General features: G+C 44.9%; 1 protein-coding gene across 1 annotated transcript in view; it reads right to left on the bottom strand.

Moving 5' to 3' along the window:
* Positions 1-27,570, bottom strand: part of PDGFD (platelet derived growth factor D) — a 226,993-nt gene that overhangs the window by 10,012 nt on the left and 189,411 nt on the right. Inside the window, exons 4-6 of the mRNA XM_080816075.1 lie at positions 19,202-19,264; positions 16,527-16,725; positions 1,785-1,999 (exon numbers count right to left, since the gene is read on the bottom strand). Of these exons, the coding sequence (XP_080672201.1) occupies positions 1,785-1,999; positions 16,527-16,725; positions 19,202-19,264 (477 nt within the window). The remainder of the gene's footprint in view (positions 1-1,784; positions 2,000-16,526; positions 16,726-19,201; positions 19,265-27,570) is intronic.

Genomic DNA, 27,570 nt, shown 5'->3' with positions numbered 1-27,570 from the left:
AAAATAAAGCACTCTACAGTAGATCAAAGGCCTGTACTTAACTGTTTTTCCTCCGCATTTATGCCTAGGTAGTGATCTTGTCACTTGCTAGGTTATTTTAATTCTAGCCTGATTACTGCATTCGACACTGATCCTCAGGGTCTGACTAAACATTACAAAATTCAGGTTCTTAGATGCAAAGGACAACATCCAATCTAGAGTTCATCGGGTCATACAAAAATAATACACAATGAACGCAGACTATAGCATTCTCTGGACAGGAGAACATTTTTTTTGTTCCCCTTGAAAACTGCAGGGTGGAGTAAGAAATTCTTATGACTAAGAAAATAAGCTCTATGGAAGTCTAAAATAATGTGTTTCTCCCACGTGAGGTAAGCCTGGTCCCTGTGGCATTTAATTTCCTACACTTCTCAAGTTGGAAATACCAGTTATGACGTGTCTGTTCTCATTTAGCTCCCAAGTCACCTCCTTAAACTTGTTTGTATTGTCTTATTGTTTTCAGGACTAAAAAAAGAAAAACAAAAACCTTTTAAAAGCTGGAGGTTTTATTTAGGGGGCACACTTTACTCCTTTGTTTTGGTGGATACAAGAGGAAAAGCAACGCAAACAATCATTTCTAATGATAATGTCTGCTTCATTGTTTAGGTTTTATTCTTAAGCACGTTATGATGTTTCACATCTTACAAAAGGCATTCCATATGCACTATTTTATTCGAGCCCCAGAACCACTCTATAAGTGATTATCTGTTATAATGTCTTAGTCCCATTTCACATATGTGAAAACCGAGTCTCCATATTTGTGACTTGGAAATGCTCCCACGATTGGGAAGTAACAGCTGCTGCCAAGGTCAGGAACAGCTCTGAGCTCCCCTTAAATCTTTTAATGCTCACTAAAGTGCTACGTGTTCAAAAAGGAAAAGCACAGTGTTACTAGTGATAGGAACAGAGAGTCAGGAACACAGGGTTCTGCAGAACTCTGTTCTCCCTAAATTTTAGTTCCTCTTTTATCTTCATATTTACTTTTGTTTAGCTTTGCCTACTTTCACAGCTGATTTCCCAGGTAGCACTCAGCAGTCTTTAGGAAAAAATGGTACTTTTAGAAGAAAAATAATATCCTATTTAGAGAATTAAAAAGTCTCTCTAAACATCTTCTGTCAATTTGCATTTTGCTGTCTTCACTCTCCTAAATTTCTTAAGGACTTGACTGCATTCAAGTTTGGCCCTTAGAATTTTCTTAAAGTGACCTAAATTTTGCCATGACAGCCTTTACAAATGCCACCATGTTACTACAAAGAGGTCACGTGAGCTCTGAATCACCGCATCACGCATTTGATCATATAAATAAACAAGGATGTTGTCCCACAGGTTGCTTTATGATGATTAGAAAACAGAGTCCAAGGGCACCTGGGTGGCTCGGTCGGTAAGGTGTCTGCCTTCGGCTCATTCATGATCTCGGGGTCCTGGGATCAAGCCTGGCATGGGGTACCCCGCTCAGCAGGGAGTCTGCTTCTCCCTCTCCCTTTGATCCTGCCCCCCACCTCTCTGCTGTTGCTCTCTCTGAAATGAATAAATAAGTGAAATCTTTAAAGAAAAAGAATAGAGGAAAGGGCATTTGGCTTGGTAAGTTTAGCTCATGTATATTTTCAGCTCCCAATCATCCTTCCGGCTGGCTGCCTTTGTGCAGTGAACAACTAGAACAACTGTAACCCATGGCCTGATCATCCAGCACCCTACCCTAACATTTCCAGCGGGAAAGAGCTCATGCGTGCTTGAGAAGGACATACCTCATGATACTTTTTCACAGTCTTCCCAGAACTGCACGTGCAGGATTTCCAGTTCGCGGTCCCACAGCCACAGTTGCCCCCACAGCGCCGCACCAGGAGGCAGCGGGGAAAGAAGACCACGTGCGTCAGCTTCAGCTCCTCTCTTAAGTTGACGGAGTAATTCCTGGGAGTGCAGCTGTAGCGCTTGACGTCATCATTGAGCCTGTCCAGGTCGACTGTAAGAAACACACACAGGTGTGAGCCAGCACCCGACCCGGAGCAGAAGCTCCCGGCATGGGTTTTTGGGAAGCGCGTGGGAAGATGCTGGGAGAATGACTTTAATGCAGGCATTGAATCTGTCCTTGGGATCCATCTACCAACCTCACATGCGAGGTGGAAAATCTGATTCTCTTTTGACTCCATCTGCTCCTCCAATAATAATAATAATAAATAATAATAAATCAGATAATTTATTTAACAAATTATATAGAATAAATATGAATACCATGTGTATTAGAAAAAAATGACCATGTTAATAAAAGTATTCATGTGCTTGAAAAGAAAAAAAGAACAACAATAAAGAAAAAACAAGACTCAAAAACGTGGCTACATCTTTATCTTGGTTCATTTCCTTATACTTTTTTCAATATAAAAAAAGAATTCCAAGGAAAGAAAATGAAATGTTCAGCAATTTAAAATAACTGCCTTTATCTAAAAAAAAAAAAACAACAACAAAATACATGGCCTCTCAATTCTCAATAAAACCTGAACTCTAAACCATGATTTAAATATAATTTGAAATCTATCGGGGATGCATTAGGCACAACTACTTTATTATGCTTGGCTGGGGATGCAATTTTACAGGGAAGTAGGAAGAAGAAAAGGTTTTAACTTCATTTTGACTCCAAAGTCAACCAAAATGTCCACGAAGCTGGCATTTTGGGGAGTGGGTATTGAGGCATATTTGTGCCCTGGGTCCTAGATGGCAGCCACGCAGAGAGGGCACGGGCTGGGCTCTGCCCCGGAGCCGTAGCTGCCTCCCTCCCCAGAGCTGGAAAGGCACCCAGCTGCTTCCAACCTCTGTTTCCTCATCTAGGAAATGTCAACAGCGGAACTTTACCTGTTCCACAGCAATATCGGAGGCTGACTCGAGTGTGTCTGGCACGCAGTCAGTGCTGATTAGGATTATTCATCGTGATTCATTTTGATCTTTCCTCCATCTTTCCCCTTCAAGTCAAATGGTTAAAAAAGAACAAAAAAATCCAGGCCTTTCTCTGGTTCTCTCTGTTGGTCGTGACTCTGGGTCAGTGATGGCCAAGGGGGTGTGGTCCCTGGGGCGTCTGTGAATTAAGAGCATCACCCCCAATCTTCCAATTCTAGTCACAGTATGTCCTTGAATTAAATTTATATGACTGTGTTTACACAGGTTCCATTCAGTGTTCTGCAAAAGCCAGCCAATCCTCTCTGCGCTTGGGGAACAGGCCCTCCGACCACGCCCTAGAGGGCTTGGGAGGAACCCCGCAAAGGCGAGGTTAGACAGCGAGCACCAGGCTGCCTCTGCGCTCCAGCCCCTGCAAGCATCTTGGTCTTAAACCCAAACTGGCTGAGGAGCGGCGAGGGCGCTCTTTTGGGGTCAAAGCCAGAGGCTGGGGATGCTGTCGGGAGAACGCAGGTGAGGGAAACCCAAAACAAGGGAGGCTCAGGGGATGAGCGGTCCCCTTCACACCACGAAGTCAGCGGAAGGTCTGGCCACATGGGCAGACGACGCCCTGACTAAGGACTTAATTGATGCCCTGCCCCGAGAGCCTTTCCACAGGAGCGACTAGGCTTTCATTCTCAAGGGCAGGGAATTCCGCCCCCGCCCCCAGCTTCCTTATGCTGAGCCCGTGACACCGACACCGGGGGAGGGCAGGAAGGGGACAGCTGAAGAAATGCTGAGTAACTTCTGTGCATCATGTATTGCTGTTTTTTCCTTCCTTTGTAAAGACGCGTCCTAAGTTTAGCTATAATCAATCCAGATTTGAATCGAGTGAGCTGTGTCCTGGGAAAGGAACCGTTTTATTGCTGCTAAAGCCTTGGAAGTAACGGCCAGCAGAGCAGGAAGGATTACGTAAATGCATTAGGAAGCGCCACCGTCATCCATTCCAAGTGTCACCTTGAGACAAACAGTGACGCTGGCTGGCGCAGGGCCACGCCGAGGACGGGGCCAGCGGCTGCAGCAGCCGTATGGTAACGGGGGTCTATCTGGCCGACCGCCGAGCAGTCAACAGGTGCTGTTAGCGAGGAGAAGGGGTTGGGGTGCAGGAAGGCAGAGGGGGACAGGCAGGAGGGCGTGTGCTGAGGGTCTCCAGGTCAGCCCCCACGAGGCACCTTCTACCCATCACTGCACTTCACTGCCCCCCCCCCCCCCCCGTTAAGGCGAACGGGAAATGGGACACTGGGCTTTGGAGCTCTTCCCCCTTTGGCCCCAGTTTCTGGCACATCTAGGAGGACGGGGGCATCGCTGTCCCTGAAAGCCGAAGGAGGAAGAGCTCCCTGGTGCCGTAGGAGGTCTGGGGTGGGAACAGGTGCAGCCTCCTCCCCGGGATAGCCCAGAGCCCCGAGACAGCATGCCTCTCCCGGGGATTCAGCGAAGCGTCAAGGTGCCCTCAGCAAACCGGGGAGAGGTACGTCCTCCTGCCTCGTCTGGAAGCAGGACTCTTCACATCACGTAAGTGCTTTACCGACCAGCCCTGGTCCCCTCCATTCCCTGCCCACCAGGAAGAGATGGACGACGCTGTCCATTCTAGCATCAGGTCGCCGATGTGACTGCTTCGGCCGTGGCCCGGGCTGAGTCCCTAGCATCCAGCTGCCCTGCGTCTCCGGGGACTGAAACCACCAAGGCACTCGATATAGAACTTGGCATAAAACATGCTTCTGAGCGGATGCAAACAGCTGCGAGGCGTGACTGCCGGCGTTCTGCAGGGGACACTGAGCTCCCCGTCAAAGGGGACGGGCGAGACAGAGCAGGACGCGGGCAGCAGGCGGAGTGGTGAGCAGACTTCAGGGCCTCCCCGGAGGGGGGCTCGTCCTGAGCCTCTGGAGGGGATCCGGGGAGAAGGCTGTGTTTTCCATTCCTGCTTCTGTCTCCAGATAGGAACAGGACAGGGCAGCAAGGAAGGCCCAGATGCAATTCAAGGGCCCCGGAATGTCATCGATTTTCCCTCCTTTCACCCTGTGGACGTAGTGTTATAATCCCTCTTTTGCTGTCCTTTTGATTTTGAGGCTTGTCTTTCCATGGATCTTCGACATCAGTTTTCCGGGCTGGGCACTGACAATCTGTTCACAGAGCCGAGAAGGGGCCCCGTCCTCAGAGGCTTTCCCTGGACATATTAGTCCAATGCGGGGCCCTGCACGGGACAGGAGAGCCCCTCTTCTTGTAGCCCTGGCCTCAAAGCACAGGTCCTTTGCAGGAGATCCTTGTGCTGTGATGAGTTCCGGGGTCTGAGCACTGGGTGGGGACGTGTCAAGCAGGAGATTGCATTCAGTCTCCGACCCACTGAGGCTCAAGTGTGGGAGGACAGGATGGAGAGTCAGCCTGGTCTGGTTGATCCCAGCCACCCAGGCTAGCGTCTGAATCCAGGCTTTCTCCTGCCTCCGCACGCTTCCGGCTGTGGTCTGAGGATCTGAAGGCGGGCGGGGGTTGCGGGGGCAACGAGCAGCTTCCGTGAACCACGCCGGGGTCTCCCCACCGGAGGACCACTCGCTGTCCCAAGAACCAGGTTTCCCAGGTCTGTGACAGACCGTGACCTGCCATTTTCGAGATGTTGCCAATGACGTACCCCCAAGCCCGTGCGCCCCGAGCGCGCACACTCATTTACTGGGTTCTGCTGGAGAAGTACTCCAGGTTCTGGCTGACCGCCTAGAGCCTATTTTCTTCTTTGACATTGAACAACATAATGCGTTTCTCCATCGCCCCCAAGCTGAAGGAGCCCACGTCTACGCACGATCTGCATCTGAAGAAGAAATGAAGACAAGCACCCTCTTGCCCTCGCCGGCCTGCGGTCTTAGTCATGCAAACCGGCCGCAAGCCCACGCAGAGAGCTGAACGGATTGATAACAAAAATCTGTCTTCAGAGGGAACCCGAGCTGGGTCCTGACGACCACTTTTGCAGGACAGATACAGCCGGGAGAGGCGCACCTCCCTCGCGGTGTCGCGTCTCGCTTCACCACGCTTGCAGGTACTTGTAGACGCTGCCCTTTTTCACAAAGTGGAGGTTTGTGGCAACACGAGTTGTGCGAATCTATCAGTGCCATTTTCCCAGCAGCATTTGTCCCCTTTGTTGCATTTTGATAAATCTCACAATACTTCAGACTTTTCCATTATTATGGTATCTGTTAGGGTGATCTGTGATCAGCGATTGGGGCTCACTCAAAGCTCAGGTGACGGGTAAGCATTTTTAGTACTAAAGCCTTTTTTAACCAAGCTATGGACATTGTTTCTTCCGACATAATGCGATTGCACACCTGGCAGACGACAGCACGGCATAAAAACAACTTTTCTATGCACCGGGAAACCACAGCGTTCCTCTGACCTGCTCCCTTGTGGTATCTGGTTTCTTCCCGTGGACCCCCTGGGCTGGAACCGAGCAGGCAGTGTCTCCGATGTGTGCCTGCGGGAGGACCCACAGGCTTGGCACGCGGCGTGGGTGCCAACGGCTCACGATAACATTCTAACAGTCCTTTTGTAAGTCGATCATTTCAAGTTTTTTTGGTGAATATAAAAATTTGCTGCGAAACAAAATAAGGTCCTCCTTCTGGATGTAGGAAAGCGCTGTTCTTTTGTTTTTGTTTTTGATTTTCTTCTCTCTACGCAGGTTTGATTTGCTGCTTGTTTTGCTTAACAGGGAGATGATCCCCCTGGGTCAGCCCCTGGGTGTCAAGTTGATTGGCGGCTTTCGCCGTGCTGGTTTTCCATCCGTCATTCCTTGGCTGTGTGTGTCACCAGCCTTCGCTTGATCTCCCGGAGTCCCCTGGGTCTCCAATTAGACTTTCCCAAGTTCTTAGAGCCAGGAAGCATTTTCTAACAACCAGACCAAGACTTCACAGTGTTCAAATTCTTTATAAACTCTTTTAGCAGCCACACACCACCAATATATTACCATATGTATACACACACACATATATATACACATATATATATAGCATGTGCTGAAGGCGTGGGAAGTCCGTGTGCTTGAAGTAGGGCTATATATGTGTATATATACATATTACATGTACATAAATTATATATATATTATATAAAAACAAATTTAAAATATAAAAATATATATTTTATGTGTTTTACATATAAAATATATATATATGTGTAACTTTTTAGTACCATGCTTTTGTCACTCTAGCTCACTTTCCCTAGCACTCAAGTCTACTATGTCCTTTTAATCTTCTAGGGCTCAAGTCAAAAGCCGTATTCAGCCTCCATCCCCTCTGATCCCCCGCTACAGGCTCACCACACTTTCTCTGCCTTCTGCCATAGCCCTTACTTCAAAGACCTTGCTTCGCCCCTTTCTTTTATTTAGGTGTTTCTCTTCCATTAAAACACAAGGTTCTGGGAAGCAGAGAGTTAATCACCTTTGGATTCCTCCTCTCCTAGGGCTTAGCCCGAACGGAGGTCATTTAAGTCCCGCTCTCCTAAAACCATTTGGTTTCAACCAAGTCCTGCTGAAAGATGTACGGCATCTCTGAGGACAGAGCACACACGCCATTTCAGGATGTCTGGAATAACTAAGTCCAATAAAAACAACTGAAGTCCCTATGGCACCCCAGACAGGTGTTTCTGATTTTCCTTAAAACTTCTGTGACTCTGAATGGATACCCATAAACTTAAAGTCAAGGTCAGAGAGAGTTTCGGACACTGATAGCCCTACTCCTCAATCCAGATTTCTGTCTGGACTATCTGAAGGAATCAGACTGCTGCTGGTGCAGGACGGAGAAACTAGCCTTCGAGAACCAGCTCTACCGAGGGGGAACAATGACGTGGGGCAATGACTGGCCCTGAGACCCACAGAATCTAGAAGCAGTGCCACCGGGAGAAGATGGCGTCGGGAAGGCTCGCTCCCAGGCTTGACGCACCCAGAAATACACCCTCTGCCCCATGGGGAAAAGGGCCACAATGTGTTATGGAAAACACTAAAAATGAGCCTTTGATTCTACAACCCTAGATTTATGAGACTTTGGGTGAGGGTGGGAGGGAAGGGGGATATATGAATAATTGTAGTATTTTACACCAAGTAACTAGGGTTTCTCAGCCCCTTTCAAGGTTCATAAATTCCCCAGGAGGAGTCTGTTCATTTTTATGGACATTACAACCTCATTGTGATTTTCAGACTCCCTCTTCCATAAATCAGCCCATAATTGTGAAAACTGTTTCCACACCTCAACCCCAATTTGGAAGCACAAATAAATCTGGAGAGAGCAATGACTTTATAACTTTTAATGAGAAAATATCAGGATATCTTCAACTTGAAATCATGAATTTCGCGACTCCGTTTGCTGGTTAAGTTTCTCAAGAATGGACACATCTACCACGTGTACTTACAGTGATTAACCTATGTCACCAGGTTCCCAATCAGACAACAGCAAATTTTCGGGGTTTAAAAACATTGCCAAGTGATGCGTGAACCATACTGTGTGCCTGGTTCTCTGTGAGATGTTGTCATACGTGCGACTCTCAGTGACTTCTGGTAACAGACCCTCATGGTAGACACAGCTGTCCCCATCTGATAGATGTGGGGACCGAGAGGCAGAGGACATAAGTGACCTGCCTAAGGTCGCTGGACACAGAGTAGGTATTTGACAAACACGGATGAGTACACAACAAAGCGGATGAGTGCACGGCTGTCTGCAAGGTGCTGAATGAGGCAAGACAGCCGCTGATACCATCAGAAGGCAATTCTCTGAACCCTAGGAACTGTGATCTGGTAGGACGTGTGAAGTCCATCTACGCAACGAAAAACAGGAAAACAAGCTAGGAGGTGAATAAGAATCAAGTGGGTCTTGAAACATCTTTCTCTCACGTACGAGACTGAGTCTCAGAGCTTGAAACACCGCTGAGCTCCCCCCAGCCTGGCCTGTGCAGCAAACAAACCCCAGTTCATGGCACGACTCTCTCCTTTGCAACGATCATCAGACATTTCTGATTTTCTTTTAGTATATAAATTGGCAATAATGGTACTTTCCTTCCAAGAAATTTATAAAGATTGAATGAGTTAAGGGGTGCTCGGGTCATGCAGTCAGTTTTGTCTCAGGCCTTGATCTCAGGGTCATGGGATCAAGTCCCACGTCAGGCTCCACACTCAGTATGGCATCTGCTTGAGATTCTCTCTCTCTTTCTCTCCCTCTTCCCCTTCTTCTCATGTTCTCTCTCTCTCTAAAATAAAAAAATCTTAAAAAACCTAAAAATTGAATGAGTGAAGGGTGTGTGAAGGACAGATCCAAATCCTAGCTCTCGGTAGGTATCCCCCAAAACACTGTCACAATGAATAAAACAGATAAATGAATAAGGTTAAGCCCAGAATGCCCCAAACAGCAGAGATGCTGCAGTTGGGGTCACTAAGGGAAGGAACATCACATTCACCTCGATCCCCATGTCAGAAGGCATGTGTGTTCAGTTTAATTCCCTGGGGCTTAACATGGTCCTTTGTAAGTCAAGACTCAATGAACTGGTTTTCCCAGCACTGGTGGTTCTGAAAGGAGCGTGTGCTGTAGGAAGGGTGTGCGCTCTCCCTGCATCCACAGGGGCACAGGACAAAAGGTTGCTGTGGGGCAGGGGGGGCATCCCAATGATTCCCAGAAAAAGTGAATAAGGGACCCAGGAGGCAAAAACATCCATCATTAGCCAGAGTGACCATTGGGGGAAAGGCACACGCGTCACCCCAGACACCAAAGTCACCTACTGTTCTCCACCATTAAATGGTGTTTTCTAGTCAATGTGCTTTCATGGGAGGGGGGTAATGGGCAATGAAAGGGGGTCAGGATACCCACAAAGATGGGCAACCTCATCATGTAGGAGAAAAGTGAGGCGCCTGGAGGAAAAGGACCAAAATCCTTGTCCCCGCACGGAGACTCCCTTCAAAGCTTTTACGTGCGCCCGCACAGATACACACAATGTGATCAACAAAACTGCGGCTTTCGTTAACGCTTTCTGGCGAACTGAGCGGGGAATCCAGATACTTACAAGTCCTATGGGTCATGAACAGTGGCTGCACTCTAAAAAAAAAAAAAAAGTGCTTTTCAAAGGAAACATCTAACAAGCCAGAAAAGTTTCTGGGTAAACAGTTTCTGGGGTAAACTAGAAAAGTTTAGTACTTGCCGATTATTTTGTAAACTTGTAAAGAGTGTACTGATTTTACAGATCCTTAAACCTGACAATATTTGGATACTCCGTAGGAGGCTCTCCAGATTAGCGATGGTTATCTGACCGCCCTCCAGGGGAGAAGAAAGAGTTCACAGAAATATCTTGGTTCTGTGCCGTTTTACCTAAGTAACAGTAGTAGCTATAACTTGCCGAGGGCCCGTGTTAGAGAGTCTCTCTTGTTCATCCCAGCACAGCTTTGCAAAGTGGTTGTAACTAGAGCCGTCCTGCAAAGGGCAGAACGCGGCCGCCCAGGGGCCGACAAGTGACTCCCCGAGGCCACTGTTCTTCGGATGTGAGTTAGAATTTTATCGCAAGTGTGCTTGACGACAGAGTCCATGGTTTTCCTGCTGCCGCGTCCATTCTGCTCTCATTCCATCAAATTTGTGGAGGACAATTTTCATACAGATAAAGACGGCTTTTACTTGGGGCATATGACATGGTTCAGCAAGTTCAAGGAAACCGACCCTCTTCCAACCTCAGAAATTAGAAAAATAAATCTGTTTTGATTTAATGTCCCCTGTACCTCGTTTAATTGACACAGAGATAGTTACAGGGGAGGTTATCTCCAGACTGACTTACCGGATTCATCACTAGTGTCAGCCAAAGGCCTCTGGCGAGTTGCTACCAGATAGCAAACAGGCAAAGTGAAGGCATTCATCTTGTGATGGCTTCAGCCCGTTCTAAACTACATTCACGTCTTAATATACTATGAAATTATTTCCCTTACTCGAAATTATGTTTGAAAGAACAAAACCTGATTGTCCTAGTTCGTAGACAAGGGCATGACAAAGAAATAGCAATAAATGACAAACTTAAAAATTAGAAGTATTTTGACTTGGGAGAATTCAGAACCAAGTCAGACATTTTGATCTTTATGTCACTGAATCCTCAGATTCTAGGCTAGCTACTCACCCACAGATCGTTTTCAAATTAAGAAGTCAAGTGGCTTAGATCTTAGAGCAAAATAATGCCATGTGAGAAATCACAGAATGGGTATCAGAGCCTCTCAAATGGGTTACTTACCGTCCCAGGGTTAGAACCCCCAACCATTTAGAGTCTGTAAAAATCACATACTTCAGGGACACTTGGGGGGCTCAGCTGGTTAAGCGTCTGCCTTCGGCTGGGGTCACGATCCTGGAGCCCCAGGATCTAGCCCCATTTTGTGCTCCCTGCTCAGTGGAAGGCCTGCTTTTCCCTCTCCTTCTGCCCCTGCTTGTGTTCCCTCGCTCACTGTCTCTCTCTGTCAAGTAAATAGACAAAATATTTAAAAAAAAAACATATTTCAAACCCTATCACTTAGAATCAATTTAATATCAATACATTTATTCCACTTAATGTAGAAATACTGATTTTTTTTTTAAAGAGGAGTGCACATGAATTCTGACACATGCATTAAAAAAAAAGCAACCCTTTGGGGAAGCATTTACTTGTGGTAAGTAAAACTCTCGTTCAAAACTATTAGGTTGGAATGCTGTAACAATTATATCCATAGTTGAAGGCCAACACTGATGCTGTGAAAACAGGCTTCTCTCTTGTTCTAATTTGTTGGATTTTTTTCCTATGGCACACAGTGTTTGGGGAAAGTCAAGTTCTTCTGGAATAAGTTAAAAAAACAAAAACAAAAACAAAACCCAGCAGATCTCATTTACATGGTTAATGACCATAAATGGCATCTCAATGAGTCCCCGCTCTAGTAGAGTGTAAGGCTGATCATTTTTTAACTTAAAGATATCCAAAGTCAGTTACGAAGTTGAATAAAGTTGTGCTGCCCCTAAATTCAAAGGACTGTGCTGTAAAGAAATCACAGTGTGGTTTCCTTTAGGCCACCATGGTCTTGTGATGATTATAGTTTGCATAAAATCCATGTAACTTTTTACTTAATTATGTGCAAGCGTTTTTTATCATTAGCAGACTCATCAGAAAAAGTAAATGCAACTTGAACTTGATTTTTTTTTTAAATTTTTAGGCAGCTTTCAGTGAAAGTATGAGGTTGAAATTATTGGTAAGAACTGAGTTTTGGAACTGCAGTTATGGACAAATTTTGATAATCCTTGTCGCCCCTTTCTCCATACCCCTTAAGAAACTAAACATGGGATACATGGGCTTGTAGTGTTATCTTTAGTCCAGAAGCTGTGATACATAAGTCTGAGCTTATCTTTTATTTGCGAATTTTTAAAAGTTGACCTTATGTGCTGAAGTTCTGGCTAAAATATGTGGCAATGTTATTGTCCCTTTTCTCTCCTCTTCTCCCCAAATCTCACTGACCTCTTGGTCTCCATGTACAAGTCTCTTCTTAGAAAGACCTTGAATCTCCCTGTCACCAAATATGCTTTCAAACAAAGACTAAAATCGAAGCATACAATTTAATTCTAAATAGGTACTATCCCTACCTCGTTACAAACGTTCTGCACCCTGTGCGTTTGTGTTTTATTTTAGCGTTTATAAAACTCTGTGTTTGTACGTTCACATTGGAGGGTCATCTTAGAATCCTGCTCTTTGATATCACAAAAAATGTCCCTTTGATCCATCTGGACAAATCAGAGGAATGGATATTCAACAGCTATCCATAACCGATACTTGCTTTTTACAACAACATTAAAGAATTATCATACTGACAAGAGGAAATTTTTTCAGGATCCTACAGAGTTCACTCTTTATTAGTCAACCAACAGACTTCCATTATCTGTAACTATGTTTCTGTCCCCACTCTGCATTCACTGCTCCCTTCCTTATACAACAGATCAGAAACCATGAGTTTGTACTTCTTAAGTTCGAAAAGCTGACAGCGACAGCTGAGACATTAAACCGGACTTGTCCTCGTGTGTGAGACAGGCATGCAGGTGGTATGGCAGGCGCGGAATGATAAACAATGAAGTCAGCACGTTTATACAAGCGCAGGGACATTGGACACTGGTCTGGGCTTCCAGAAACAGTACAGACCTGCCTTAGGGCCATTCTAAACAAGAGATTAAGATATTTGCAAATGACAGTACAGACAAAAGGTTGATATCCAGGATCTATAAAGAACTTCTCAAAATCAACACTCACAAAACAGATAGTCATATCAAGAAATGGGCAGAAGACAGGAACAGACACTTCTCCAATGAAGACATACAAATGGCTATCAGACACATGAAAAAATGTTCATCATTACTAGCCATTAGGGAGATTCAAATTAAAACCACATTGAGATACCACCTTACACCAGTTAGAATGGCCATAATTAGCAAGACAGCAAACAACGTGTGTTGGAGAGGATGTGGAGAAAGGGGAACCCTCTTACACTGTTGGTGGGAATGCAAGTTGGTGCAGCCACTTTGGAGAACAGTGTGGAGATTCCTCAAGAAATTAAAAATGGAGCTTCCTTATAACCCTGCAATTGCACTACTGGGTATTTACCCCAAAGATACAGATGTAGTGAAAAGAAGGGCCATCTGTACCCCAATGTTTATAGCAGCCATGGCCACGGTCACCAAACTGTGGAAAGAACCAAGATGCCCTTCAACAGACGAATGGATAAGGAAGATGTGGTCCATATACACTATGGAGTATTATGCCTCCATTGGAAAGGATGAATACCCAACTTTTGTAGCAACATGGATGGGACTAGAAGAGATTATGCTGAGTGAAATAAGTCAAGCAGAGAGAGTCAAGTATCATATGGTTTCACTTATTTGTGGAGCATAACAAATAACATGGAGGACATGGAGAGATGGAGAGGAGAAGGGAGTTGAGGGAAATTGGAAGGGGAGATGAACCATGAGAGACTATGGACTCTGAAAAACAACCTGAGGGTTTTGAAGGGGTGGGGGGTGGGAGGTTGGGGGAGCCAGGTGGTGGGTATTAAGGAGGGCATGTATTGCATGGAGCACTGGGTGTGGTGCAAAAACAATGAATACTGTTACTCTGAAAAGAAATAAAAAAAATAAAATAAACTCATTAGTGGTAAGGAAAAAAAAAGAAATTAAAAACAGAACTACCATATGAAAAAAAAAAAAAAAAAAAAGAAATGGAACCCAAGCCAACCAGGGAAAGAAGTGTTGACTCCGTCAGGACTACGCGGAATTCACCTTGAGTGTTCTTGCGAGGTTCTGTCAGGACCAAAGGCATTCTTAATAAGCTACAGTCCTCAGTCTTATGGGGCGGGTTTCTATAAACTTTGGAAAAATGCCCCTGCTGGATTATTAATATCTTTAATTCCGCACACATTCACGGAGGCCGTGCTGAGAGCCCGCGATACAGATGAACAATGTCTAACACTGTGGCCCTCAGCGTTGGCTGCCACTCAGGACGGAGCGCAGTCTCCCACGGGCTGTAAAACAGCACCGACAGCTCAGCCCCACCCTCAGAGGCTGGGAGTCAGTGTGGCTTGGACCAGGCACCCGCAGCTTCCTACCATTCCCCACCTGACTTACTACTCAGACCCGGAGGTCCTAGGATCTCACACTGCCTTACAGAAGACACCAAGACACAGTTAACTGCAGTAGTAGGACACAGGAAGGCTGTGGCACCCGGAGGACTCCAGACTCTGTCTGAGGTGGAGGGCTTCAGGGGGAGAGGATGAGGGACAAGAAAGGCTTCGCCAGCACAGCAATGCAAACATATTCCGGAATTCTCAGTAGCCAGAGCTAGCTGATGTTTCTTGCACAAGTACTATGTGCCAGGGCTCTCCATGGCCCTGCTAATGACTATCCGAGGTAGATGTAATCACACACGTTGACAGAAGAAACAGAGGCACAGGAAGACCAGTTACTTGCTGGACCTTCACAACACCTGTCAACGGCAGAGTTAGGATTCGAACCCGGACACTCTGCCTACAACTCAACGTAACTTCTGGGGGAAAGAAAGTGATGGATTTAGGTGATTTTTAAATTTTAAAAATCCAAATGATAGGTTCCAAGCAGAATTGCTCCTCAAGTAGCTATCGTATGGAAGATACGACAGAGTCAGAGTTTTTCATTTCTTTGTCCATTACCATTTTTTTCCTGTTTTTTGGGGGGGTTTTCGAAACACTGTGAATCTTTTACTTTCCTTCAAGTTGATGTAAGTAGACACCCAAAGACAGCAATATTACAGAAAAGCAATTTCTTGTCTGAGTTGAATCCAGCCTGAGACCCGGGGAGACTCTGTTTGAGAGCTCCAGTGATCTGCCTATGGCGTATCTCCAGGACATCAAGGACACCAGGGACTCCCTGTCCACCCCTTCACTGTGCATTTTAAGTAGATAAAGTTCCAGGCCTGAGCCATAAGCTGCAGACCCAGACAGGAGCTAACTAATGAGTCATTCCAGGACAAATGCTCTAACATCTCATGCTTACTGACACAAGCATTTTCTACCAGAGGAGGCCAAGTTCACAGTTCTTCAAAGCGCCCCTGACATTATAAAATGTAGGAAACAAGCTCTATGTTAGCAAAATACCTTCACATCTGTGGTGCAAACGAGTCTTATGAAACTTTTAGTGAAAATTTCAATGATAAACTTTAGCAAATAAAGCAAGAATGAAAAGGGCTAGAAACTATAGTTTTATCCAATGAAAGTCATTACAAGATATTTCGCTATTAATTTAAACATGCAAAGAAACACCCTCATCTCAGATCATATTGCTCAGACGTATAAATAAGATATTCATTTTTTGTGACTTTCAGTATTATTGTTTTAACTCAAGATGTTTTCTTGTGAGTGCTCCTCTCTCCTCCCCTCATGATATTTGCCTGAAACTTCCCGTGGAATGAATGCCCACACACCCCCCTCCAAGTCACCCCAGGCCTTCCTTGTGTCTTCTCTCGGACTTGTACGTCCTACGAAGCCTCCAGGGCACCAAGCACACAGTAGACCTTCATAAAACCACTCAAGAATATAGACGCTGAGTGGGAAAACATGAAAGCTTCCAAAGAGTTCTGACTACTTTTTTTCCAGGAGCCTATCCTACCATCATCGAGTCCTGAGCTAAATCAACATTCCCATCTGTTGGAGAGGCCCAGCGGACCACCATATGGGCACTGACCCTAGAGGCGAGAGACCATGACACTCATCTCTCCTCTACTGCCCACAGGCCACACAGCTTGTACCGAAGTGCTTCCTTCCAATGACAGTGAGGCTAATAATACCTTACTCGCCAAGATGCAAGAAGCTGGTCCAGATGATTTTATAAGATTTCTTTTAGCTCTTTCTTAGTCCCATACAAACAACACAATTTATGATAAACCCAGAACCTCATCTGAAGGTGCTGTCGGAGAGATATGGGATAAGACTGGGAGTAATCCTCTGATTTTAGTGAGTTACATATATTGCGAGTTTAGTCCTCACCGAGAGTTACTATCAGTGGTCTTATCTGCTTGGGAAGAACCGCCAAGGGTCTGTCTCTTACCTTTTGACTTCCTGTCATGGTAGGACCTGCCCCGATAATGGGGGGTTTCCAAATAGAGATTCTCAAGGTCTTCCTGCCATGACTCTGGATTGAAGTGCTTGAGCAGGTCTTCCACGGTGTCAAACTCTGCAACTGTCTTGTCCAGGGCGTCCGCCGTGAGGGTGGGGTCCGTTACTGATGGAGAGTGATAGGATACCCCCTAAGGGTGACATACAGCTCAGTGTACTCAGAGAAGGTCCATCGCTACGAAATACAATAGTCATACAACTGTACAGAAGGAACATAAACAGGCTTCTGATCGTGAGACATTCTATGCATAGATATCATGCTCAAGCTACCATAGTTCTGCCATGTTCTTAAATAAGAGCAATTAATTGGTAAAGGATAGTCATTCACATTTTTGCAAATCAAAACCAGGCAGATCACAAAACCTCCAGTACATCTGAAATATAATCATTAAAGAAGGTATCGTCTCAGTGGCAATATCCAAATTATATCATCCCATGCCCTGGTTCGAGCTCCCGAAGCATCCATATCCGCATCCACAAATAATCACTAGAATCTAAATTGTGAACTGCTTCCATAATCGATTCTCTCTCGCCATGTTTAGCCTCCGCGCTTCCTCTTCACGGGTCATCTCACATCGCAGCGGTCACGTGAGCAGGGCTCGAATTTCCTTGGTGAGAATCCGATAAAATCACCAGCTTATTTACTGGGCATCAACAAGGGTAATTCGTCGTGAAACCTGCTCTCGACCAAGACTGGGAGATCCCATGGGAAGCATACATATATATATATGTATTTTTAAAAGGGCTGATGCTTGCTCACGATCCCAGCTGTCCTTAAAATACTCTCAGAAATATTCTTCAAATGGGGCATGCGACACCCTGAAAGTTTGGGAGGGATTCCGTGCACTACATCCCGATACAAGTTCCCAAGCCCTTACTTCACTACCCCTTGGATAATCTAGAGGCCAATGAGCCATGATTCAAACATCTCTGTACAAATTCATGACCCGTTAACAAGGAAATAGAAAGAACAGAGCCACAAGGGTTTCCAAAGGTCTTTCAAGAAACTGTCAAGCAAATAGGATCCCTCACGGGCAAACATCTCCTCCCACTCCGGGGAAGGGGGATTAGCGAGTACTTGCATTCCTGGGACAGCAGGCGGCGTCCTAACAAGAACCACTACGTGCCACGGCGTTTCCGATGGCAAAGCCCACATTTCGCACTCTCACTTTCAGCTTAGGGTTTCTCTCTGGTTAACCAAGTGAGGTCCAAAGGTCCGGAAGCCAGAGAATAGATGCCCGCCTGCTTTCAGGTGGCCCTTCTGTGGCAAAAGCATTAACCCACCCTGGTGTGCCTTAAAAGCAGTTTTCAAATATGCCTGGTAGGGAAAGGGAACGGGGAAGGGCTTTTATTATTATTATTATTAAAAATCATTTTTATTATTATTATAAGTTATTATTTATTGTAATTATTTAAAAACTAATTTTGTGAGAAAGAACTGGGCGTGCCTCTTTTCACAGCCCTGTAGACCTGATCTCATTCAGCTTTCATTATCTATAAAAATCCATTCTAAAGCTAACTGAATGTCTTTAAAATAACAATTTGTAAAAGAAAAAAAATGCTCAGAAAACTAGAAGCCACTTTCCACAAAAACAAAATATGCTTTATGTAGAGGTTTGGGGCTGTCAAGAACGAATAAGACACTCTTCATATCACCATTAGAAACATCACTGACCTCTTGATCAGGCCATGTTGTTCTAGTCCAGCGGACGCACCAGGTGAATTAGTCACAGAATCCATCGCTAAGGAAACCCTGCCCTCTGAAGGAATTTCTTTAAAAATCCCCCAGAGAGCAAAGGATGGAATATTACTTGAAAAAAAAAAAAATCCCCCAGAGAGCAAAGGATGGAATATTACTTGAAAAAAAAAATTCCACTCTAACTCAGCCACATGGACGCAGTCAGACCCATGGGTAAGCTTTCTCCATGCTCTTGACCGTCTAGTGAACACCTACGTTTATTATCTTGTATCTCCTTGCTATCTACGTGCTACCTATAGGACGGGTGAAAACAAGGTCTGATCTTTCTGAACAAAGAGAAGTAGAATACTGAGAAATGACTAAACGTGGAGGAAAAAACGGAGACCACGAACCATTTTATAGTTTTGGGGCGAGTTATGTTTTACTTCGAGGTCCAACAGAACACACGCCTGGTTTGCACTTAAGTTATCTTAAACACTGGGATTTTTCACCTCTGCAAAGATCCTTAAAAACACTAAGATTAACAGCTTCCCCTGGAATATTCAAAACACCATTTCAAAACTCCCCACTGGAACTTGGGTTCATGGACCAGTTTGCTATGTTTGATATGTCTGGACAGTCGTCTAGTTGGAACATTCTACTTTGAAACTGATAAATACTGAAGTCATTGTCTAGCCTGTGTCCCTACAATGGGTACTGGCATTTCCTGAGAACCTTTTTGAAGAGAGGAGGAAAGGGCATGTGACAAAGCCCGCTGTAACCATAAAAGAAATGGAAGGACACATCATGATTGCAGGTCAAGTCCTAGGTCCTTCATAGGTCCTTCACGCAGCTGATGCCGCTCTGGGGTTGGGCTCAGCTTCTCCATCAGCTTTTTTTCTCTGGCAACAGAAAAACAAATTACTTACTGAGATAGAGCTTGTGACTGACTCCCAGTTGGTCTCTGAGGCTGCTGCGGGTTGGAAATCTTCCTAGAAGGCAAGAAACATCCGTGTGAGTCAGTCAGATCTCTGTGCAATTCATTACGTGCACCGTTTCTATATCTCAGCCATCGGAATCTTCCTCCCACTAAGTGACAACAGAAATAAGGCTACATTCTTGCCGGACCGTTCACCGTTTGTCTTCAGCATCTCTCCTCCAGAACCCTTCTCATTCAAGACATGCGCATTTATGGACATAATGGGTACGATCACATTTACTCCTAAGTCCTGGTGAAATGGAAAATGTGCAGACAGGAGTTCACATTTTAAGTCGGCCATCTGCCCACTGGGTGACCTCGGGCACTCTACCCAGCCTCTGCAATCCATCTGTAAAAGGCTGGTATGGAATGCTTAAATTAGAGAGTAGTTTGAGAACTAACTAAATGCACTACTTCTGTAATTATAACAGCGCTTAATTAGGTCCTTAATAAAGAGTAATAATGGCCATTATCCATATTGATATTTTTTGGTTTGAACTAGTTCTGCATCATGTTCAGTCCTGCTTCCTGAGCTGGTCTCTAATATCAGTGATCTTTTCAAAGACAAATTCAGCAGCAAAGAGTTACTCTTGACTCTGTCGGGACACACCAGGAAGAGTGGCAGTGGGAAGACGATGGCCGTGGACTGGCAAAGTACTACCCACTCAAAGAAAGAAGGAAAAAGGGCAGACCCAAGAAAGTTATCTCAGGGAAGCCTTGAAGGATTTGTGGTAGCAATGGATCTCAGAGAAAGAACTTCTCTTAAAAGGTGAATTTGTCTCCAATTTGTGTGAGTTTCTTGTTAATTACTCCAGCACCAGTAGCTTTAAAAACATAATGGGAAGAAAAAGCTGATTTCTACCATTTTCACATGTCACAGATGATTTCTTGACCCTGTTAAAAATCACTCAACTTGGTTAATGCCTTCCAGCCAAGCCAGGGAGTAGGATGTATTTTAAGACGATGCTGAGAAAAATTCAGATTTTCAAATCTGGCAGCTTATTTACCCAAGTATGCTTAACGAATGAAGCTAAGTATCAGGTCTAAATTTCATTAACATTTTGAGGAGCTGCAAGTGCATTTGTTAATTGCTCATGATGAGACTGGTTTATATATAAATGTCTGTGTTAAAAAAATTTCGTTGTTTACTGAGACAGAACTAAGTCAAATGTGGGGTTCAAAGAATGATCTGTTAAAAACTGGCAAGACATCATTATTCTCATCTCTACCTCAGGAAAGATAAAAAAGAAAGAGAAAATTGGTCTCTGCACACGGAACGGTGAATTCCCCCAGCAAAAAGATGGGTGAACACAAATGGAGATTGGCATTGACAGAAGTCTTCATAAGCAGGCGAACAGGTGACACCGGGCCATAGAGCCAACAGCTTCCCCATGTTGTGAAGGGACTGTTGGCAGGACGGCCTATGCCAGGTGGGACCATCCCATGAGCAGTCCTCACATCCTAGAATTTTCGTTTTCACTCATTCAGTTTCATACTGGCTCGTCACCAACTGCGTGATGCATTCTAAGCTGAGACTAGAATCACAAGGAACTGAGAAACTCTACCTCCCCTCGAGGAGTTCAAAATGTCAACATATCCATAGCCAGGTAAAGCTCCTGCAGTGAACTCACGCGTGTGCTGTCATTCTGGTTGGCTGGAGACATCCAGGAAGGCAGTAGAAAATTTACCCTGGAGGAAAGGGGCATGGAAAAATTTCATGCAAGACTGTGACCCTTGAGCTGAGTCTTGTAGACTCAGGTAAGGAGAGGAGTAAGTAGATAGCTGCTTGCAAGAGAGGTGGGGTAGAAGACTCCAAGAGAGACAGATGTCTAGACAAATGTGAGGAACGTGTAAGGAAAGGAAGCCATTGGGGAAAATTAGTGAGTCATGCTGCGTACGGCGCGTCTGAGGTGCCCGTGCACTATCCAGCTACTGACGTTCAGGATGCCGTTTGCTCTAGGAGAGGGCCCCGTGAGGGAGACCAGCACCCGGGATACAGGTCTGAGAATCTCTAGCACAGTGATGGCAAGGAAGCAAGGGATGGATCGTGTTGGTCGTGTGTGAAATCAGGAGAGGGACGATCTCAAAATCTTGGACCGGGAAAGAACTGTAGTACTATCTCATGCAAACTCTTCATTTTAATGATTAGAAAACCAATTCTCAGGGCCACCTGAGCACACTTCTCAGTACGCACTGTGTGCTTCTTTCCCATCCTTGTAGCTGGCTTGGATGAAACAGGGTCCAGAGGGAAGGTAAAAGAAAGAGTTGAGGGAAACTGGAAGGGGAGGCGAACCATGAGAGACTACGGACTCTGAAAAACAACCTGAGGGTTTTGAAGGGGCGGGGGTGGGAGGTTGGGGGAACCAGATGGTGGGTATTAGGGAGGGCACGGATTGCATGGAGCACTGGGTGTGGTGAAAAAAACAATGAATACTGTTACGCTGAAAAGAAATAAAAAATTTAAAAAAAAGTAGGAAAGATGTATAGCAGAGTATTGGTGGAAGGTTCTATGAGGATATCATCTGAAGTACTCTTAATAATTTAGATTTTACATCTACACTTACTAAATTCCGTGACTACGATTTACTTCATTTTCTTTCTTTCATTTTTTTTTTTAAGATTTTATTTATTTTTGGACAGAGACACAGCAAGAGAGGGAACACAAGCAGGGGGAGTGAGAGAGGGAGAAGCAGGCTTCCTGCTGAGCAGGGAACCCGATGTGGGACTCGATCCCAGGACCCTGGGATCACGACCTGAGCTGAAGGCAGATGCTTAATGATTGAGCGACCCAGGCATCCTTACTTTGTTTTCTTGCATAGATAAAGGGTTAAAGTGTTTTGTTAAGCATTTTTAAGCATAAAGGGCCCTGGTGCACATGCACCCAGACAAATGTTACACAAAGAACTTTTTGTTTCTTCACTGTCTGCTTAGAAACTTTAATAGGCACCAATGACAGAGGATTTCATTAAGTTCCAGATAAAAAGTAAATTTATCTTCTCTTGGCAACATGACTATTAGACTTTTCAAATAAACCAACCTTCTTTGAGGTTATTTCAAAATTTGCCATTATTTATAAATGACACATTTAAAATGAGCTTTTAAAAAGGGAAAAATACCCCCTCTAAGACGGAACTGCAGAATTTAGACCTGAAAGGACAAACTTGGCATCAGAAGGAACATAGCCATTTGCTTTCTAAATCTATCCTTCACATGCATTTCTCATCTCCCCTACCATAATCTCGTCAGAGACACTGGCGGGGCTCCCAGACTCCAGCTTCTAAATGCTGCTACCGTCTCCAGAGTCCACACTCCACAAGGCAGCCGCCATGCTCTTGTCTTTTCTGGCTTTACAAAAGACGACCGACATACAACACCGTGTAAATTGAAGGTGTACAACACGATAATCTGATATACGTGTAACTTGCTAAGTGGCTACCAAATAAGGCTGGTTAACACATCGATCACTTCACGTAATTACAACTGTGTGCACGTGTGTGTGGTGAGAATATTTGAGAATGACACTTTCTCAGCAACTCTCAAGTGTATAATACAAGATCGTTAATGATAGTCACTGTGCTGAGCATTAGATGCCCAGAACTTCCTGATCTTATCACCAGAAGTTTGTACCCTTTGACCAACCACTTCCCAGTTTCCTACTTTCTTGCCCCGGCAGGTACCCTACTCGTGTGTTTGACCTTTTCCCCCCTTCTTTTTAAGAGCACACATATAGGTGAGATACAGGTTTTGTCTTTTTCTGTCTGGCTTGTTTTACTTAGTATAATGTCTAATGTCCTCAAGGTCCTCAAGGTCCATCCATGTTGTCACAAGTGCAGGATTTCCTTCTTTCTCAGGCGGAATTACATCTCTCATGTTTTCTTCATCTGTTCATCTGTCCATGAATACTCAGGTTGTTTCCATGTCTGGGCTATGGTGAATGACACTGCAGTGAACGTGGGGGTGCAGAAGTCTCCCCAGTACAGTGACTGAGCTTCTTTCGGTTACATAACCAGAAGAGGGATTACTGGATTGTATTTTAATTTCTTGAGTAACCTCCGTGCTGTTTTCTTGAGTAACCTCCGTGCTGTTTTCTGCAGTGCCTGTTCTCATCTATCTGCATTCCCATCAACAGTACATTAAAGCTCCCTCTTCTCCACTCCCTTGCCAACACTTGTTATCTCTTGTCTTTTCGATGGTGGTCACTGTAATAGGTGTAAGGTGACAGCTCATTCTGCTTATGATTTGGGTTTCCCTGCTGATTAGTAATGTTGAGCATCTTTTCATGCACCCGTTGAGCATTTATATGTCTTCTTTTAAAAAATAATCTACCCAGGTCCTCTGCCAATTTTTAAATCAGATTATTTGGGTTTTTTGCTATTGCGTTGTATGAGTTCCTTATATATTTTAGACGTTAATCTCTTTTCAGCTGTGTGGTTTGCGAATGTTTTCTCCCATTCCCTTGGGTGCCTCTCCATTCTGTTTCTTTTGCTGTGTCGAAGATTTTATACTTTGATGTAGTCCCACTGCTCATGTATTGCCTTTGCTTTTGATGCCGTATCCAAAAAAGTCACTGCCAACACCAATATAGAGGAGCTTTCTGCTTACGTTTTCTTGTAGGAGTTTTACAGTTTCAAGTCTTACATGGAAGCCGACTCTGTATCGAGTCAGTGTTTGTGAGCAGTATGAAGATCCAGGTCCAATTCCATTCTTTCACATGTGAATATCGAATTTTTCCAACACCATTTATTGAACGGAGCATCTTTCCCCATCAAGTATTCTTGGCTCCTTTGTCAAATCTTCATTAACTATATAAGCATGGGTATATTTGGGGGCTACTTTTTTCTACTGGTATCTTTTTAAAGTATAAATCAAATCACTTCGGTCTTCTGCATAAATCCTTCTGGTAGTGTCCATCACGCTCAGGATCTGGTCTTATATGATCTGACCCCATCTTGTTTCCTCCCCAGTGTCTCTCTCTGAGTTGATGTTCTATCTTTCTCAAAAACTGCATTCCCACTACACTGGCCTCCTTACAGTCTTTCAAATAATACTCCCGGCCTCTCCCCTTCCATCTAAGTCTGCTACTGTTCCCTCTGCCCGTGATGCACTTTCCCCAAACGTGACTGGCTCCTCATCATTTAGTTCTATGCTCAAACATCACATCAGTAGGGAACCCCTCCTCGAACACTTTATTTAAAATAACCACACTCTTGTCCACCCTAGCCACTTAATTTGCTTAATTTTCTTTAAACATTTATGATGATCTGAACTGATTTTTCTGTTCTACTGTTCATGATCTCCTTCCCCATTTAGAATGCTTGCTCTAGAATACAGGGTGCTTGTTTATTTCTTATTCTTACTGGAGTTTTGAGTACACACTCTGATCTCACTGGTTCAGGGAGCATTATCAGGGATGATGTTCATCCACTTCCCCCTAGAGCCAGAGCTCATTCTGATCAGTCGGGGCTGGCATCAGACTGCTTGCTTCACAGTTTTAGAATCACCCTGGGTAGACAACTTGCTTTTTCAAAGTCAGACTCTGTTACTGTGGGTGCTTTTCGCAGAGCAGTGAGAACAGTGAAAAATCATTTAAAATAAATGGAAACAGTCCAGCTTTCAAAAACACATTTCTGTGTTTTATTACAACAAACTCCAAGTGCTTTAAGAGCTATGTCCCATTCTTCCGAGGAGAGAGAAGTATGTGTGAGCTCCAAGAAGCAGGTACCAATCGGTGCTTTGTTTCCTTACCTCCTGCGTCTACACAGCAGCCTGTTTCATCCTAAAGGAAAGAGGCTGCTATTCTGGCTACTCGGTTCCTCACTTCCTGCAGGGGCTGCGGTTTGGAGCTGTGGGTGAATTACTAGGACCGTATCTCGGGGTCCAAGCCATCCCTTGAGAGAAGAGCACACTCTGGGGCTGACAGCCCAGCATCTCTGAACTAATTATGACTGGAGTCAGGACTGGAGTCTGAGAAGCTAGTGTTCTCTCTTGGGCGTGTGGTTTTCAGCCCACCGAACCATGGCACACATCACCCTCTAATTACAGGCATCTTTATCGGCACTGCCTTAATCTAGTAAGAATTCATTTACATCATTCAAAATACTTTATTCTTAGTTTATGTCCTCATGTTATAACACTTCATGATCATATTTTGATGGTAAAACTCATTATTTGGCATTTTGAAATAAAACCCACTCCCTTACAACTCTATCTGGAGTAATTTTGAAAACACAAATGTGATTCTGAGATCTGTGCTTTTTAAATAGCTTAGTTCTGGAAGTCTGATCTGTGGGAGAGAAAAGTTATTCACTAGGAGGTTGGGGAGCTGGAAAAAGAGCATCTTAAGAGCATCTGAAAACACACATGGTACCCGTGTAACCGAAGTGCGGGAGAAAGAGTACTGTCGGTGCTCATGCTAGCTACATCACTCACGCTAGCCGCGTCACTCACACTAGCTACGTCACACATGCTAACTACGTCACACATGCTAGCTACGTCACTCATGCTGGCCACATCACTCATGCTAGCCAAGTCAGGGAGCACCAACACGGACACCCCTCATACACGCTAAGTGTTGCATGAATCCAAAACAAATACTAAGACAAAATTAAAAGCATAAAGATAAGTGCACAATTATACTTGTAACAGATATAATAAACAGTTAACAAGCTTAAAATAAAACCTTACACATGAAAAGGTTGTAAGAGTATGTTTCAAGCACCCAATTCTACTAGAAAAACGTACAGGTGTCTGACCGAAGCAAGATTGAAACTGCATTCACCGCACTGCTGCACGGAACGACGCACGCGCTCATTCTCTTCCCTTTGTCTATTCACGGGGCCTTGACTTTTTATAATACATACCAAGTGTTAATAAGAAATTGACAAATTTCTTTTTTTAATTCTGTTTAGTTAGCCAACATATAGTACATCATCAGTTTTTGATGTCGTGTTTAATGATTCATCAGCTGCGTATAATGCCCAGGGCTCATCGCATCACGTGCCCTCCTTCAAGCCCGTCACCCTGTTACCCCATCTCCCAATGCCCCTTCCTCCCGTAGCCCTCAGTTTGCTTCCTGGAGTCCAGAGTCTCTCACGGTTTGTCTCCGTGGCTGAATTCTTCCCAGTTTCCCTCTCCCTATGATCCCCTGCACTATTCCTTCACAGGAGTGAAACCATATGATTTCTAAAACAAAAGTGGAAAAGAGAAATGGATTGGAGTGTGCATGAGCACCTACCCCCAAAGCCTTACATTATATCCTTAGACTGACTTGTGACACCCATGTATTCCCTGGTGGAAAATAAAAGCATTTTTGTAGAAATAATTCTCACCAATTACTAGAGAGAATTGTTCAAAGATGGGACAATAAAGAATTGTTCTAGAATCATCACGTTCGGCTCCACCGAAAACACGGCTAACGCAACACCCACTTCTGATGTCTTAAAAGAAAACACGCAGTTTCCCATCAGCTCGGCGTCCGGTAGGCATGTGCCCGCCTCGTGGGAGGACAGCGGGCGCACAGTCTGAAAGAAAATCGAGCTGCGGATACGATGCCGCTATCGCTCATGAAAATTCTCCATAACAATCTTCACTATGAAAGACAGACTTGACTGGGGATTTCACGTGCACATGCAGACAGGCTGTGGCCGGACAACCCTTCCCGGCCGTCAGTCGCCGTCAGTCGCCTGGGGGCCGCTGCCCAGGGAGGTAGCCCACGACACGCTAACGGGTCAACGAGCCACTCATGGCCCTGCCACGGCACGCTGACCGGAGCCGGCGCTGGATGTCCGCGTGAATCCCTCTCCGAGCCCCGTCGGTGGAGCCGGAGCAACTGTCTCTGGAGTCTTGGAGACGGCGGTCCAGGCCGCTGTTCCCAACATTTAGGATCATTGTTCCCGGATCTCACGGAGGCGGGCTGTTCATCTCCATCCAAGGTGACTGTGCGCTCCGTGAGGAGACGAGCCTTAAAGTCTTCTTGCTCAGGGGGACGTGCTCGTCCGACTCTTCAAACAAAACGTACGCACTTACTTAGAGATTTTTAAAAAGCTTTCGCCCAGCGCCACGTCCAACTGACCAAGGATGACTCAGTGGGGAGACGCTTGGAAGGACTTTCGTCAGAGCGTTTTCCTTCACCTTGAAAACTCTGCTTCTGTTTGAGGTTTTCCGTCCACTCCTCAGAGGCAGATAATAAAATAATGAAGTCCTCTCCTAAGTCGAGCTGGGCCTCTTGATTAAGTGAAGGCTTAGAGGTGTTCCTTTGGAAATGCGAAAGACGCAGAGGGATTTGTCTGGATTCGTAAAACGATAACAAACAAATGCACT

This window comes from Martes martes, assembly GCF_963455335.1.
Source record: "Martes martes genome assembly, chromosome: 10".
Lineage (NCBI taxonomy): Eukaryota > Metazoa > Chordata > Mammalia > Carnivora > Mustelidae > Martes > Martes martes.
The sequence above is the reverse complement of the archived record's forward strand: the minus strand, read 5'-3'. Positions and strand labels throughout refer to the sequence as shown.